At 41.4% G+C, this 17,406-nt stretch overlaps 1 protein-coding gene across 1 annotated transcript in view; it reads left to right on the top strand.

Moving 5' to 3' along the window:
* TBC1D2B (TBC1 domain family member 2B) overlaps positions 1 to 17,406 on the top strand; it is a 146,758-nt gene that overhangs the window by 89,438 nt on the left and 39,914 nt on the right. The window contains exon 2 of the mRNA XM_019504395.1: positions 4,127 to 4,280. Coding sequence (XP_019359940.1) covers positions 4,145 to 4,280 — 136 coding nt within the window. The 5' untranslated portion in view covers positions 4,127 to 4,144. The remainder of the gene's footprint in view (positions 1 to 4,126; positions 4,281 to 17,406) is intronic.

Below are 17,406 nucleotides of genomic sequence, written 5' to 3'. Positions count from 1 at the left end.
GCATAAAAGTAAATTCTGGCACTGTCCCTTGTGACATGGAGATATCTGTTGTCTATGATTTAAATTAGTTCCCATCCTGGTTAAATGTGCATTCATCAAATGGAAAAGTCTATTTTCCCTCACTTGGCGCATACTGCACTGCTCTCTGGAATGGCCCTGCACATTGAAAATGATTCTTTCTTAGTTGCTTATACACAATATAACTCTATTTAGACTTATTCTATGCTGTCTTGCACACTGCATTTTCACAATGCTACAATTTGCAACTTGCACGTTCTCTGCTTTCCTAACACCTTTAGGATGCTCACTCTTCTTCATGCTGTTAGTGAATCTCTTCAGTTGTGAAGATCTTGTTTTAAAGTTTGTATCAGCTTCACTTTTAATGACAGCTCTCATGTAGCAAGTGGATTTTTCAGCCTTGATTTTTCAGGTTAGGTAACTAAATACTTTTTTAAAATAAGTACTTCTTTTTTGTAAGTTAAGCAAGTAAAATATAGTAAAACACAATTATAAGAGCCACATACCAATTAAACAGATTGGAGGAAGTTTAAAACAAGCATAAAAGAAAAGATTGTGTGGGTGAAGGAAAGAAAAGTAATAGATGTCAACAGTAGTACTGACAGGTAGGGTGTGTGAAGCGAGTCCTATTTGATTCAGATTCAACCCGAATCAGGTACAGTGATTCGATTCATTGATTTGAATCACTGTCCCTGATTCAGTTTGGCTGAATCCAAATCTGAAGATTCGATGCTGATTCAGAGACGGACACAGCTTTAAATGTTTTTTTCTACATACCTTGAGATGTAGAGTGATGTCCTGTGTATGACGTATGACATCTACATATGCACAGCTCATGAATGCTGTGATGCTGGGGCACGTGGAGCATCCCACAGGAGTGTGGGGGGGGCCCTCCACATGCTCAACAGTGAACCCGGAAGTGGACCGGAAGTACTTTCAGTCCACTTCCAGGTCCACTGGGGAATAAGCGGTGGGGTCCAGACTCCACTCCAGACCCAGGAGGCACCAGTCGCCGAGCCGGGGGAGTGCGGGGGGGCCCCCCCTTTTCACTCCCCAGTGGACACGGAATTGGACCAGAAATGTTTCTGGTCCACTTCTGGGACTGCTGCCAAGCATGCTGGGGAGCCCCCTGCGCTCCTGTGGGATGCCCTTTGTGTCCCAGCATCGCGGCAATCATGAGCCGCCTTCTACCTAGAGGTATATAGCAAAAACATTTAAAGCTGTGTCTATGTCTGAATCTCTCTGAATTGATTCAGGGGGTTCCAGTTCTATTTGGAGAAATTAAAGGGTCCTCTGATTCAATTCAGATTCAGAGATTTGGACACCTAATCGGGCTGAATCTCAGCTTAATCAAGTCAGGGACTGAAGCTTCACACAACCCTACTGACAGGTGGCAGAGAAAAATGACTTTTATATTGTAGGACCACAAAAGCAAGGTCCAATCTCTTGCTGCCTGTGGATGCAACAATATATTCCCCATTGGGTTGAATCCATGGAGGAGATCAGGTACAGCCATGTCTTTAAAAAAAACAAAAGAAAACAAAACAGGGGCATTGGATTAAAAACAGCTTGCCACTTTTTAGGCAGCAAGTGTGGGATAGCATGGCAGGGTATGAAAACAGCTTGTCAAATCACAGAACAAACTGGGCAGAAATACATTGTAAATAACTTAAGCTTGAGGCAGTGAGACATGAGCTGCTACAGAATGACAAATAACTAAACAAAGAGCAGCTTTCTAATGCGCAGCCCTGTGATTACTCAGTTGACATTAGTTCAAGACTACAACATTTTGGCTGACAAGGTCTGTCTGCAGAAAACCTTAAAGGGAAATACTAGTCTGTTAGGTAACCTTGCATCTCTGATTCATTAGGAACTCAAAATTGCCACTGGATAAAAAGAGAGCAGGAAATAATTTCTGAACTAGAAATAGAGGGGGATACATTCTCTGCAAGAATGGCTAGGCACAACAGCCCAAGAGTCTTGCCACTTAGCTTGAAATGATGAAAAATTGGATCTAAAAAGAGACATCTGCTTTGTTTTCTCCAAAACCATCAACGATGACTACATGGGCAGATAAGTCTGGTCTTGTGTTCTGTTTTTGACATTTACTCTTCAAGCCAATTTCCTTCCATTTCTTCTAACAAGGCAAGTTCTTTTCTGTAACTGGTGAGTGAATAAGAACAGAATGCATGAAACAGATTCCGGCTAGTATGAGGAACTGGAAATATCTGTTAGGTAGGATATTCTTTCACAGCAGCCAAGAAATTGAGCCTTCATTGTCCTATCTTCTGATACTGGATTTTGTTCTTTTTCCTCTTCTCATTTCACTTTATGTATATCTTTTGGCATTTCACACATATAATCATTCTTGGGAAAATCTGATTACCATCCTGTAATGTTAATCTTATTCTCCATTCATTTCTTATTGCAAAACAATCTGCATTACTGAAGTACTGTATTATAACAGCTATTTCCAATTGCATTATAACATTTAAGTGGTAAGAAGAGCATTTACATCCTTTTTGTTTTTGTATTTTTGTTCTTCTGCAATTTTATCCAGTACATACAAGGGCCATGTGCAGATCTAAGCATCTGAAAATCTTCCATTTATATGAGCACAGGGAAATTCCCTCTTGTTGGTTAGCTTCAGATAAATAGGGAGGAGGAGGAGAATTAAGAGAAGCTACAAGGAGAATACTACAAGGAGATTAACTTCTTGTTGTTCCAGAAAGAAGCATAAAGATTCCAGAGTTTGGAAACATGGCTGTTATAAATTCAGTTACAAACATATCTTCCTGTTTACATAATATAGGAGTTGGAGTATTGGAAACTTTCATCACACTTCCTTTTCATAGCAATTGGAAATCTGTAAAATCAAGTTTTGCTATTCTGGTTGAACAGCTTGGAAGCATAATTGAAATAATATTTGAGATAAGATGGGTTTTTAAACTAATTGAAGTCAGAAATTATTACACATCTACAGTACATAGAGCTGAGTTTCACAGTGTTAATATTTGGGACTGATAAAGCAGTGTGGGATGTGAAATAAAGTCAAATAAAATAGTGTACACTCAGAAATCAAAGGTTTTAAGTCTCTATTGTTTTTGCTGATGCCACAAGTTAATTTTCTGTGACTGAATTTATCAAATTAGATTATCCAGTGCTAATTCTAGATATGGTTAGCTTCAATGAGACTGTAGCCAAAGAAAACATACTAGAAAGTGACAGTGGCAGGTTAGGATAGGTAGGAGAGCAGGTGTGTGTTTTGTTTCTGTTTTCAGTTTCACATCTAGCCTGCAATGATGCAAAGTAACCCTTTGGTACATCTTTGATTTTAAGCGAAATACATTTTCTTGTTGAAAAGTATCTATTATCTTAGGTGCTACTAATTAGCATCTTACTGATATTTGCAGATGAGGTCAAGCGTTTAATTGACATGGAGTCTGAAATAACCCTTTTCATGTGATTTTTTTTTTTTTTTTTGATAAAACTGTTTAAAGAGCTTTTCATTTTGGTTGGTTATTTGATATCAGTTCATGTAAATTAAAGTGGCTCCATGGATTTAAATGTTTTAAGCCTTTATTGAATTGCTTTCTAACCTCCTCTTGCTCTGGGAGTTGCTTCATATAGCAAGAGAAAAGTAATCCACAAATTCTAATTCATACTGAAGGGATGTACTGCAACAGTGTACATATTTGCCTACTTTCCGCCAAATACACTGCATATACCAAGAGACAAGTATGTGTAGAGACTGCCTTTTTGGATTTGTTGTTGTTCTATGCATCTAAATGCTTCCTCTCCTCACTCACTCACCTCCTCCCCGGCTTCTGGGTGTTTGGGTAAGATTTAAATGTGTAGGAGGCTGTCAAGAAAGCAGCCCTATGAAGCTTAACATAGCAGGGCGGGAACATTTTGATGCATTTAGGAGGTGCAAGAGTGGCAAAACTAAGGATACATGACTCACTTCTTTAAATGAAGTGGTAACTGCTTGATTGTAATCAGCAGAATGGCAGGGGCACCTCTGTCTCCCTTTTGTACAAGTCAGGTTATATGCATGCTTGCCAGGAATGTCAGCCTCTTCAGTACTCTTGCCTTTCTTGCTTTCTAGGCTGCTACTCGTCAGGACATGACATACTGGCTTCAGGAGCTTCAGCAGAAGAGATGGGAATACTGTAATAACCTTGACGCAGCAAAGAGGGACAGCAGAACATCACCTACACCTAGTGACTTTTCCAAAGGTCTTGTTGCCAAAGACAACCCTGGTAAGCTGAAAACTTGTAACACATGGGGGTGCCATGTGGTGTATTTCCATTTATATCACTTCTTGGCCTCTTGAAGGCTCAGATCAGTTTACCAGTATTATTCACTTCATGGTAAAACTTCTACTACTTTCTCTCTTCTTCCTCTAGCCTAAAATTGATTAAAAATATTGTAAAATCTTCTACACCATGTTCTCTTACATTTAATACTTGTGTTAAATATGCCTCTGACGTGCATAACTTCATATGAATACACATAACTGCAGTGGTCAAGGAGAATAAGCATGGTGTACTTCTATTTGTTTTTCTATTAAGTTATTTTAGTTTGCTGAAATAACAGCATTATCTAGACTATCAATTCATAAGTCCTGATTCATTAGGGCACTAAAGCTTGCACACGATTAAAAGAACTTATGACGCCTAGTGTCTCATTTCAGAGTGAAGACAAAAGGATTGAAAGAATTAAAGTTTCTTCCAAAGTATATCTTTCATTAAGAAAAACCTGACCTCAGTTTCTGACACCTAATGTTTAATATCCTGTGCCCTAATGACAGAGGATAATGTATAATATATCTTGGTAAGGAACACAATTCCAAAACTAGTTACTTTTTTTTCATTTTGTAGTGGTATTTACTACTTACTGTGTTACTGTGCAAAATTTCTCACAAGCAGATTACTATGTTTCTTCTAGAGCAAACACAGTATCTGTTCATAGTCTTGCATTTAGAACTGCTTACACTTTGTCCATGCACAAGTGTCTGCTCTGTGTAATGAGCTTGTCATTTCAAGACTGAATGATCTTTTTCTGTTTAAAAATTTGTGTGCATGCTCTGTTTGCAAAAGAAAATTTGTGGCCAATCTTAACATACATTTATGGTAGTCATTTCAGAGATGTAGTTTTGAAAAAGGTGGTAATGAACTTCACAAACAATTGTGTTGCTTTTCAGCACAGTGTTTTTTTTGTTTTGGTCTACTCTTAGATTGTTGCGGAAAACTGATTCCTGCTGTCACTAGCCACATATAGGGCTGTATATCTTTAAGTAATTCTGTTGTATGCCAATCTAGAAATGTCAGAAAGCTCTCTTGAGCTACTAGAGGCTCGTAGCGTCAGACATGTTTTTCCAATATTTACCAAAAAACAAAATACTTTAAAATTACAGTTAACTTACATTTGATCTTTGCACAGCAACGAAGGAACCTAATGTTCTGGATCTCTTTTCCCCCACCCCCAGCTTCTTGAAGTTTAGTCTGATTGCAGCATTGGCCTCTAGCAGAGTTCATGACCTACTTTTGAGAAAGCAGCAGTAGGCTGAGTGCTCTCTACAAAGAAAGCTTGAGAGGACAAAAAAAGCTTCTCTTCCTTACTAACTTGTTCAAGCTTCTCTTCCAAATGTTCTTTTATCAAAGACAGATTAGAAAAAGGAAATTAGTACCTCTGCTGTCTGAACTCATCACTAACTTAACTTTTCTTTATGAATAGATCTACTATTGGTTTAAGTATATGTACACAGAAAAAAATAATTAGTCAGCATTTCCAGTGCTATTGTATCTGTAGGTCTTCAAGTGCTTCCAGAGTAGGAGATTTTTAGACTTTCATATTGTATATCAGGTTTTATATCATCTATACAACTTGGAGACTCCTACTACTGTGTTGTTAATGACATACTGTGTAGAAAATACACAAGCTGAATCTAGATGTGAACATCTGAAAGCACCTCTGGGCACTAATCACTTGTGTAGTGAACTGATGTTGCTTCACATGAAGCAACAAACTGTTTGTTGTTATCTCCCATTTATTTATTTATTTATTTATTTTTGCTAAACTGTGTACTAAAAAGAAGTAGTTTTTGCTGTTTTTCCTATTGCTCAGATTTCTAATTTAAGAACTTGGATTAAAAGTAGAGGTTGACCTACTATGTCTGTTTATAGACTTGACAAGGAAGCATTCTTATTTTAATATTCATATTTATGGAGAAGTAGGCTGTGGAAAAGCAAATATAGTAAAATCTCTTCTGTATAGTTTGTAATGGAGCCATTGTACTGTTGTGTGTGTCAAATAAATAATTTATTATTTTCCTGGGCTTTGGACTTTAATTTTCTCTCAACTTTTTATATAATTTGTTCTTCTACATTTTTAGTATCTTGATGACCTAATTTAACAGCTCAATTCATCTATATTTAATTGTGTTAGTTAATATTCAAATCCCATGCATTTGTAGCAAATACCATTTATCTTGGCATAAGGTTAAATAGTTGGTTTTTATTTTGGTGCAGTTTTGTGTAACAGAATTGGTTTAAAAAAAATATCGTAGTGGTTGTTGATGGATGTGAAAAAAATAAAACAGCACTTTACCAGAAGAAGTGCATTAGTTTGACCCATTTCCCCAGTGTCTGTGTAAATTGCACCTTCAGCAGTGGTTTTTGGTGCTTTCATCTAATAGCTGAAGTGTGCAATCTATACAGATGTTGGGCACGCCTCGTGAAACTAACACAATGCCTGTTCTGGGCATGTGCTGTGCTTGATGTAAGGGTGTGCCAAGCTTAAAGTAAAGCGCTGTTTGGGGGTGGGGGGAGTTCACATCTAATAGTATGAGTGTTTATCTGTTATGCATTCATTCTAAATTAATCAATAAAGAAAAAAAGCTGAATAGAGTTATTTGCATAGTCAGTCACCTGTACAGTAAACAGTTGGATGGTTATCTTGTTTTGAGGAAAACCAGAATTAGAATTTATGCTGGAGCCTTCTTCCCCCAACCCTACCAAAAATAGCCTGCTATGGCAAAATAGGACCACCCCACTTATTTGTAAGATAGCTATTTCATGTGAGGGTTTGTACCTGATGAGGAATTTCCAGCAGAGTATTGCGTGGAGTGGAATCAAGTAGTTCACTGTGGGTGTGTCTACATGAGATTAATTTACTGCGCGGTAAAGTGTCATCATCTACCCATGCAGAGCAATTACTGCATAGTAGATTAGTCTAACATGCCATTTTCTAGTACTTGTAGATAAGGTACAAGAAATGGGTGCATTAAACTAATGTGCCAAAGTGCATATGTAGACACTGACCAGGAGCAAATTGCTCCCAGTCATCTTAGGGAGCAGGGGGCCACGGATTGGAGAAAGATGTACTGGCTTGGCAGGACACTGCCTCCCAGTCGCATGGAGATCGGGACCTTACATTGGCCGCACAAGGGAAGGGCAGCAGAGCAGAGTGCCCCAAGCAGGGATGGTGCTAGGGGGGTTTCAGGGGGCTATAGCCACTCCAAAATTCCCTGTAGCTCCCCCTCATAGCACCACTACTGCCTGCCCTGCACAACTGAGCCTGCCCTGAGCCCAGCCCCACCCCCACCAGGAAGACCTGGCACAGCCCCTGGGTCCAAGCCTGCAGCAGGCAGCCTGCCCTTGCCGTGCACACACATCTGGGGGGGCATGTGCCTTTCCTAGGAGTGCGCACAGTGGTGGGGAGTCATTCCCACCCCCATTGCCCTCCTCAGATGAGCCACCCGTGGGTCTGTCTTGCTTCCAGCCCTGGGGTCACATTCATTGCCCTGACTGGGCAGCACCTGCCCCTGCCCCACTCACTCCCTCATGGTGGGGGGCCTCAATCTATCCCCCACCCCCGACATACCAGCTGGATGCTGCTTCCAAGCTGCTGGGCTGCATTCCTCTAAATTGGCTATCAGATCAGTATTGGCCGATTATGGCCGATTAATAATCGGCTATCGGTAACGACCAAAACAATTAAAAAAAAAAAAATGTATCTTAATGGCAATGTTGTAATTATGGCTAAGGATGCATTTTGTTCTAAGCGTCCATTTTCAAATTGTGCATGTTTAGGAAAAATACTGTGAAATTTCATAGAATGGTAGAAAATTAGGGTTGGAAGGGACCTCAGGAAGTCATGTAGTCCAGCCTTCTGCTCAAAGCAAGAGCATCTGCAACTAAATCATCCCAGCCAAGGCTTTGTACCACCTCTGGGGGAAGCCTGTTCCAAACTCTCTGCATTTGACCTGTAAAGAAGTTTTTCCTTATGTCTAGTCTGAAGTGATCTTCAATTTTTAGTGAGAAAATTCTTCCTACTATCTAACCTAAACCTCCTTTGCTGCAACTTCTGACCCAATCTCAGCTTTGGCTTTTTATTCTGGTTCAGACACCTGGTATATCACAACACTGGCTCTGGACTTTGGCATACTCTGACTCCAATTCTGGCTCTGATGTACACTGATTTGGCTCTGGTTCCTGATTCACCCTGACTCTGTGTGACACTAGTCAGGCCGCAGCTGGAGTACTGTGTCCAGTTCTGGGTGCCGCACTTCAAGAGGGATGTGGACAGCATCAAGAGGGTCTGGAGGAGGGCAACTCGCATAATTGGGGGGCAGCAAGGCAGGCCCTACAAGGGGAGGCTATGGGACCTGAATCTGTTCAGCCTCCACAAGAGAAGGCTGAGAGGGAATCTGGTGGCTGTCTACAAACTGGCCAAGGGGGACCAGCAGGCTATGGGAGAGCTTCTGTTCCCCTAAGCGCTACCGGGAGTAACGAGGAATAATGGCCATAAGTTGACCAAGAGTAGATTCAGGCTGGATATCAGGAGGTGCTACTTCACAGTCAGGGCGGCTAGGATCTGGAACCAACTTCCAAGGGAAGTGGTCCTTGCTTCTACCCTGGGGGTCTTTAAGAGGAGGCTGGATAATCACTTAGCTGGGTTTGTTTGACCCCAGTACTCTTTCCTGCCACGGCAGGGGGTTGGACTTGATGTGCTCAGGTCCCTTCCGACTCTACCTACTATGAAGCTTGAGGCCATTGCTCCTTGTTCTGTCATCTGCCACCACTGAGAACAGTCTAGGTCTGTCCTCTTTCAAATCCCCCTTCAGGTACTTGAAGGCTACATTTAAATCCCCTCTGTCTCCTCTTCTCTAGACTAAATAAACCCAGTTCTCTCAGCCTCTTCTCATAAGTCATGTCCCCCAGCCCTGTCGTCAGTTTGTCCACATCCTTTCTACAGTAGGGGGCCCAAATTTCTTGTGCTTAATTGCCTAAAAACATGGGTGAGTCCTTTTCAAAACTTGAATAGACATCCTTTTAGCATTTGGTCACCAACACCTGTAGGAATTTTTGCTTTATGCTATCAGAAAGCAGTTTAGATTTTTTTGTGAGGGGGGCAGCATCTGTGGCTTTGTGGTTAATCCAGTAGGAATGCCAACTTCAGAGATATTGTGACACTTCATTAGTTTAATATTTCTGATGAATCTTGGTAAACTGATTTAAAAAAAACTGGTATATGAGCAAAAGAAAATGGAGGTTTTTATTTATTTATTTATTTATTTTACTATTGGAGCACACAATGGAAAAAGCACAGATGCTGATGCATACGAGATGTATTCACAGAGGGCCTGATTCCACAATTCTGTCTAGTGGGACTAATTGCATACTGTTCAAAGTAAGCTGGCAGGATGAGGCCCAGTCTTTGTACTGAGCTGGGGCCTGGCCTAAAACAATAAAGAAGTTGCTTTGTGAAAGAGGGACTTTCCCCAACTACGCATTTCCTAGTTGGATGGTTGTTTATACATGACCATTCATTATTTTACTCGAGCCTCAGACCATTCAGCCAAGTATTTATTTCTTTCATTTTGTGGCTTTAATTGGTTTCTAGCTTTATTTGCCACCAGGCTTTCTTTGGGTGGTGAAAGCAACAAACATTCAACCAAAATAGGTCTTTTACCTTGACGTTGCCTGCTACTTTGTGTAGTTTGTAACTGAATCCCTTCTTATTTTGATATTGACCCAAGTGTTTTGTTATTAGCAAAAGTGGTAGCGATGCCACAAGTAACACATTGTAATACTTTGGTTTTAAAAAGCATTTTGTTATATGCAGGAATTCCTGTCTTGCTTCAAGATATTATGTAATAACTACCACATTTCAATGCGATAGAAAAATTAGTGCTGGAAAGGATGTCACTTCTAATGAAGTGCTCGTTGGAGGATCATTCCTGTCTAAACTATTCTAGATGAACGTTTTAGCTTGTTGGCAGTTCTTCAATTTGAGTGAGTTTGGAGATTACTAAGGAGACTGTCTGCCATGTTTGCAGTTAAACATGCAGATCTCAAATCAGTTTCAGAAGGAAGGAGCAGATCCTGGTGATGTCTGGTTACAGCTTTTACCCTTTGTGTCTTCCCTATCTGCCTCCATAGTGAGGAGACTTTGCTCAAAATGGTCAGTGTTTTGCTATAACTTGATATTGGGGATGATTCAGAGTTTGAATCTCCCAGGTATTGAGGTTAATATCACATTTCTTCAGACTGGTCTTCAAGGTGTCCTTGAATTTCTGTTTTTGGCTACCACTAGAGCAGTGACCATTGGCAAGTTGGGAGTATAAGATCTTTATACCTTGATTTTTAGCAAGGCTTTTGATACGGTCTCCCATAACATTCTTGCAGGCAAGCTAAGGAAGTAGGGGTTGAATGAATGGACCATAAGGTGGATAGAAAACTGGCTGGAGCATTGGGCTTAGAAGATGGTAATGAATGGCTCAATGTCTAGTTGGCAGCCGCTATCGAGCGGAATGCCCCAGGGAGCCAATTTTGTTCAATGTCTTCATCGGCAACCTGGAAGATGGCATAGAGTGCACCCTGAGCAAGAGTGCAGATGCCACCAAGCTGGGGTGGAGGGTAAGCTGGAGGATAGGGCTAGGATTCAGAGTGACCTAGACAAATTGGAGGATTGGGCCAAAAGAAGTCTCATGAGGTTCAATAAAGACAAGTGCAGAGTCCTGCACTTAGGATGGAACAATCCCATGCACCAGTATAGGCTGGGGGCTGAGTGGCTGGGCAGCAGCTCTACAGAAAAGGACCTGGGGGTTACAGTGGACAATAAGCTGAATGTGAGCCAACACAAAAGGCTAATGGAATACTGGGCTGCTTTAGTATAAGTTTTGCCAGCAGGTTGAGGGAAGTGATTTATTCACCTGTATTCAGCACTGGTGAGGCCACGTCTGGAGTACTGCTGAGTTTTGGGACCCCCGCTACCGAAAAGATGTGGGCAAACTGGAGAAGGCCCAGTGGAGGATGACAAAAATGGTGAGGGGGCTGGGGGACAAGACTTCTGACGGAACTGGGCTTATTTAGTTTAGAGGTGAGAAGAGAGAGGGGACTTAATAGCAACCTTCAACTACCTGAAGAGTGGTTTAAAAGAGGATGGAGCTAAACTGTTCTCATCGGTAGCAGATGAGAGAGCAGGGAGCAATGGTCTCAAGTTGCAACATGGGAAGTTTAGGTTAGATATTTGGAAGTATTTTCTCACTAAGAGGGTAGTAAAACACTGGAACAGATTACCCAGAGAGGTGGTGTAATCTCCATCCTTGAAGGTTTTTAAAACCCGGCTAGACAAAGCTTTGGCTGGGATGATCTAGCTGGGGATGGTTCTGCCTTGAGCAGGGTGTTGGACTAGATGACCTTCTGAGGTCCCTTCCAACCCTAATGCTCTCTGATTCTATGATTTGTTTTGGGAGCTGGTTGTGAGGCAACCTTTTGACAAGTCCTGTCCAAAGAAGCTGATGCCATGTAAACATGGCTTCAGTGCTGGTCATGTTTGCTTGAGTCGGAACCCTGTTCGTTTTTCTGTCCTTCCAACGGATATGGAGGATTTTTTGAAGGCATGGCTCCAACATCAATGCATGGTTGAAGGGACTCTTGAAAGAGTTTCTGAACCAAGATTCTAATGTTGCAGATAATGCCATCAAAGACACTCTACAACCCCCTATTACAAACTACCCTGAAGACTTGCCCAGCCTATCAAGATGCCTTGAAAGCCATTGAGCAAGTGATGGAATATCAGCTGAAATTTATGGGCGTGGTGGAATAAAACACTCTCAGCGGCTACATGCTGTTTATTCTGAAAATCCAGAAACATGAACATTCCTGGGACTTGAGAGTTGCTAAAATCAGAACCATATTCGAAAGGGGAGATGGATCAGATTGCAGCAGTTACCATGGCAGTTTTATTCCTGTCCACGGTGGGAAGATGCTCTTTCAAATTCTCTCAATAAACTTGCTTCCCTTGCCAAAGAGATTCTGCTCGAGTGTCAGTGTGGATCATTCAAAGATGCAATAGACATGATCATTGTTGCTAGGCAGTTGCAGAAGAAGGCCGTGAGCAACATGGAGATCTTTACATGGCCTTCATTGACCTGAACATTTTGATTCATTCAACAGAGATGCCCAGTGGAAGATCCTGATGAGATTTGGATGCCCACCAAAACTTGTTACCATCATCAGACTTCTTCACATGACAGCAGCCATCCTATGCAGTGGCTCAGAAACAGACCCCTTCACTGTTAGAACTGGAGTTGAGCAAAGATATGTGATTGCACCAGTGCTCTTTTCCATCTATAATTGCAGCTATTCTGCACTTCACTGCTGATAGACTTCCATCTGGAGTCAGCATCTGGTATCACAGAGACAGGAACCTCTTTAACATCAACTAGTTATATTCCAAATCCAATATAATCCAGCACTTCCATTACTGAACTTTATTAGACTGACAATTCTTGTGTGTGCCCACTCAATCAAAACTCCAGGTCACTTGCAACTGCTTCTGTAAAGAGCATGAGATGTTTGGGCTCATTGTCAAATTCATGAAAACCAAGATACTTTACTAATCTACCCCAGTCAGCCAGCTGTTCCCCCACATATAACAGTTAGAGGGCAGTCCTTGGAGAATGTTGAACATTTCCCCTACACAGAAATGCATTTCCCTTTTAAAACTAAAAATTAATCCTAGATGATGATATTCAACACCGGATAAAACCAGCCAGTGCTGTCTTTGGGCATCTCCAAAATGATGTCTTTGATAATCATGATATCAGGACGCAAATCAAGCTTCTTGTCTACTGGGCTGTTGTCATTCCTACCCTGTTGTATGGGTGAGAAACTTGGATGACATCTTGGGTGTATCTGAAAGCTTGCAATGATGGAGTTTCCACAACGTCTCTAGGTAGCCTGTTCTGAGGGTAGCTAAGCACACTAGAGTTAGGCAGTTCTTCCTACCTTGTCTTGATTTTTCTTCCCCCCTCCCCCACTTTGTTGGAGAGCTGGTGCAAATTAATAGATCTTGGAGTGGCTGACTTCCCTATTTGCTTTAAGTTTTAGTGTTTTATCTAACAGACCTCCTGAAGAGAACAACATTTTTAAAGTAATATTTGTTTCTCATTAGATAAGTTTAGACTATAATTCCTCTGTGTGTGTGTGGAAACATCCTTTAAGAAAAGGTTAAACTAACCATGCATTTCGTCCTAAAAAATATATTGCACATTCTGAGCTTCTCTTTCTGTAAAATACTGCATTTGGAGGAGGGAAGGTTATGAATGGTTTTTAAATTTATCTAGGCTCCCCTTATTTTCATTATTCTAATGATTCTATGCATATTACACTAGTCAATTTTTAATTTTGATGATGTAATAGAAGTGATGTACAGAAGTGTAATGTGGTTTTAAATTCCTTTGCTTGCACTTCTGGTCATTAATATAGGGACGCATATTAAGATAGCAAGAGCAGTCATGCCATAAATTGCTAAATACCGAATAGACTACTCGGGTGCTTGTAGTGCCTTCCCACTAAACAGCCAGAACAAATAACTGGTTGTTTCAGAATCTGTTAGATGCTTGTTAAAAGGTGCTGGACAGACGTTTGATCTTGTCAGTCCAGAGAACTAGTGTACTGTAGATAGTTTTAATACAAGTTACATTCCATTTCAGCAGTCCCTCACAAACTGACTTGCCCTTCTGCTTTGTGGTAAGCAACTTTGGAGCATGTTATGAGTGGGTATGTGGGATAGGAAGGACAAGAATGATATTGGTGGATTGCACAGAAAGGCACGTAAGCATGTCTTGATGCTTTCAGGAACATCTGTGGGATTGGCTTGTGGTTTTTAATGTTCCATTGCACAAATTAAGAAACAGCATGTGATCTTGAACATACCTCAGGGGAACAGATCTTCATTTCATGCATTCTTGTCTTCTGCATGTCCTAGATTACAAAAAAACTTACAATATACATGTATGTATTTAGTTGCCAAAAAGTGTGGATGCTGAAAAAATATCAAAAAGGAAAATTGTATGTTTCTCTTTCTTTTTAAATAGGATTTTTAACTATTTCTGGTACTTCAGAAAAGGTACTTAGTGCACACTGTCCATGTATGGAAAGACCTTGGCCTTCTCTGCTGTAAAATAAGTTTTTGTGGAGCATCACAGTAAATAGGTTGAACTGACACTTGCTTTCAGTGCAGCCTTTCTGCTACCATTTTAGTCTTTGAAAACCAATTCAGGCAGACTTGGTTAAATAGTCTTGCAGAAAACTTTGAATTCTGGGAACCATTGCTCAGTCAGCAAGCAAAATATTAGACTGTCTTCATGAGTAAGAATAATACTTTTCCTGATTTCTAACAAAAGTATAAAAAATTAACTATCTAAGTTTAAATAATAAGTTAAAATATCTTAACATTCAGATTAATAGCATGTTTTTGTTTCATACTGTATTTTTTTTTTACTATTTAGTTGTCAAATAGTTTCTTTTTCTTTTTTAACAAAGTATATTTATAATTACTAATTTCTGTTGAATTTCTGTTCATGAAGGTAAATGAACAAGTAAAAACTGATACTCTGCTTGCATATGTTCTTGTTGTACGTTGTCCTATAGTAGATTGTTCTTCATGAGACTGGAAGACATTCCACAATCGATTTTCCAAGTACAAAGTTGAAGAGGATGAGTTGTTGTATGCTGGGAATTAAAATATGCCATTCTTTTAGTGGCATAACGGTTTGCGACTTTGTTCACTGAATTTTTCAGTGGATTCCTGCAAAATCTAATGGAAGAAAAATCTGCGAGTGGTTGTGATGTCCCTGTCTCTCTCTCATTGCAACTGACTTGCAACCTAAACTATACTTATTGAAATCTGTAATTTAAATCTAGATGTTTCTTCAGTGAAACAGTAAGAAATCTCTAGAAGCGACTAGTTCCAAGTTTTTCTTAAGACAGGCAACTGCTACAGGAGAATAATACAGTTTATCTTGGAATCTATTTTGATTGTATTTGGCAGTAGGTTTTACATCTGGCCCCACGCTGCATTCCAATGCTTATACAGCCCTCATCACAATATGCATAGGCACTCAAATACAGCCATATGCTGCAGTTGCAATATAAAACTGCATGCATGACTACTGGTCAAATGGTCCAGTGAATTTTTGTAGCAGTACTTATACTGGGAACTGAAACTGCAGGAAGGCAGAATTATGGGAAGCACAGCAAATACTTAAAATGCTGGCTTATTAAGTGAGGTATTTGATGAAGTATTCATTATAATGAATTACTGGAAAAGGTAGCATCTAATATAAGAATTTTCTTCCAAGAAAGTATTTTTCCCACTTTATTTGCTCTCGGTCTGCAAAGTTTAATTTTTCATTATTGACACTTCAGAAAATCACTTCAGATGGTCTTGCTGCTAAAGAACAATGCAAACAAACTTTTATATAAAACATATATAATCAACAACCTTGGTCTTTCGTTTTCCTTTACCTTTCTGCAACTTGGAAAACATTGGCACAACTAGAATTAGATAATTCTGCAGATGTACAACAAATATTGGGATTTCAGTTATTTTCTGCTTGTCTTATGCCACCCAGAAATCTTTTTAATATAATCTTTTAACTGGAGTAATTATTCAAGAGAGCTTCATTCTTCTTTGTATTATGGATGTAAATATCATTTAAAAAATGTTGTTGAACCTCCTCTATTATATTGCTTAAATGATTAACTGAGCTGATGCTAGGAGCTGCTTCTAGAACCCTTTGACCAGGGAGAGGGAGAAAGGAGGCAAGCCCAGCCAGACAACAAAGCTCACATGAAGCCCTGAGTTGGGAGCGAGGGAGCATCTGTGAAGGAGCAGCTACTTGCTTAATCCATGAGTTATTAGCAAGGATCTGGGGTTTCCGTTTGCCATGGAAAAACATGGATTTTCTCCTTTACAGGAGAAAAACATGGGAAGCTGCAGGTTTCCCCTTGCAGGCTGGCAGAGGTCCAGCATGCAAGGGGCTGCTTGGGGCTGGGGGGAGCAGAATGCAGGGGGCACTATGTGCATGTGCACACATGCATGTGGCCAGCAATACAGCCAGGCAGCAGTGGAAAGAAGTTCTCCCAGCTGCCTGCAGGTAAGCCTATGGGTGAAAGGGGCATAGGCAATGCCGGGGTGGATGGGGAGCAGGGGAGGCATAGGCAATGTGTGGGGGGCCAGATTAAGGTGGCCATGGTTAGGGAGGGAGTGGGGCTAGGGGTGCTGCCCAGCCAGGGCAGAAATGCATGGGTGCAGGACCTGTCTGGGGGAATGGGATGGAACCATGGGCGGTTTGTCCAGGGGGTGGCAGAGGGGGCAGGGGCAGGAGCAGGGGAGGATACAGGCTGCCCACTGTGGGCTTGGGACTCCCTGCCTTGCTACCCTCCTCCCCCTCCCCCTCTCCTCCACCCCAGGGCCTCTACGGCCCAGCAGCATATGATGCTGGAGGACAGACTGAAATGAGTAGGCCCAGTGCTGCTGCCACTGGGACCCCTGCATCAGTTGCGCTGCCATGGCAAGGTGCCCCTTGGTCACCCAGCAGCAGCGGGGGGAACATAATTTCGCACTACTGCCGCTGTCCCAGCTGCTGTTGGGTGGGCAGGAGGAGCCTTGCCATGGTGGTGCAGCTGTTGTGGACAGCCCCCAGTCCTCAGTGGGCAGCCTACATCTTTCCCCGTCCCTACAGGCTCTGCTCATCTCCACTCCCACTTTGCTATCTGCAGGGGAGAAGGAGGAGGCTTGGGAATGAAGGGTACTACCATATGGGGCTGGGCAGCATCACAAAGCAGTGGAGGGGAAGCTGCAGCTGGACCCACGTTCTTGTGATCAAAAGGGTCAGGGGGAGCTCTGATTTTTTTCCATGATAAAAAAACAAATGCAAACACCTCAGGGTGTTGAGGGAGCTAGCTGGGGTTATTGCGGGGCCCCTGGCACGGCTCTATGAGCGATCGTGGTGCTTGGGCCAGGTGCCAGATGATTGGAAGGTAGCAAATGTGGTCCCCATCTTCAAGAAGGGGAAGAGGGAGGACC

This window comes from Gavialis gangeticus, unplaced genomic scaffold (assembly GCF_001723915.1).
Source record: "Gavialis gangeticus isolate Ggan-Ray unplaced genomic scaffold, GavGan_comp1, whole genome shotgun sequence".
NCBI classification, from domain to species: domain Eukaryota; kingdom Metazoa; phylum Chordata; order Crocodylia; family Gavialidae; genus Gavialis; species Gavialis gangeticus.
Note: the sequence above shows the minus strand (reverse complement) of the source record. Positions and strands in the feature narration are given on the sequence as shown.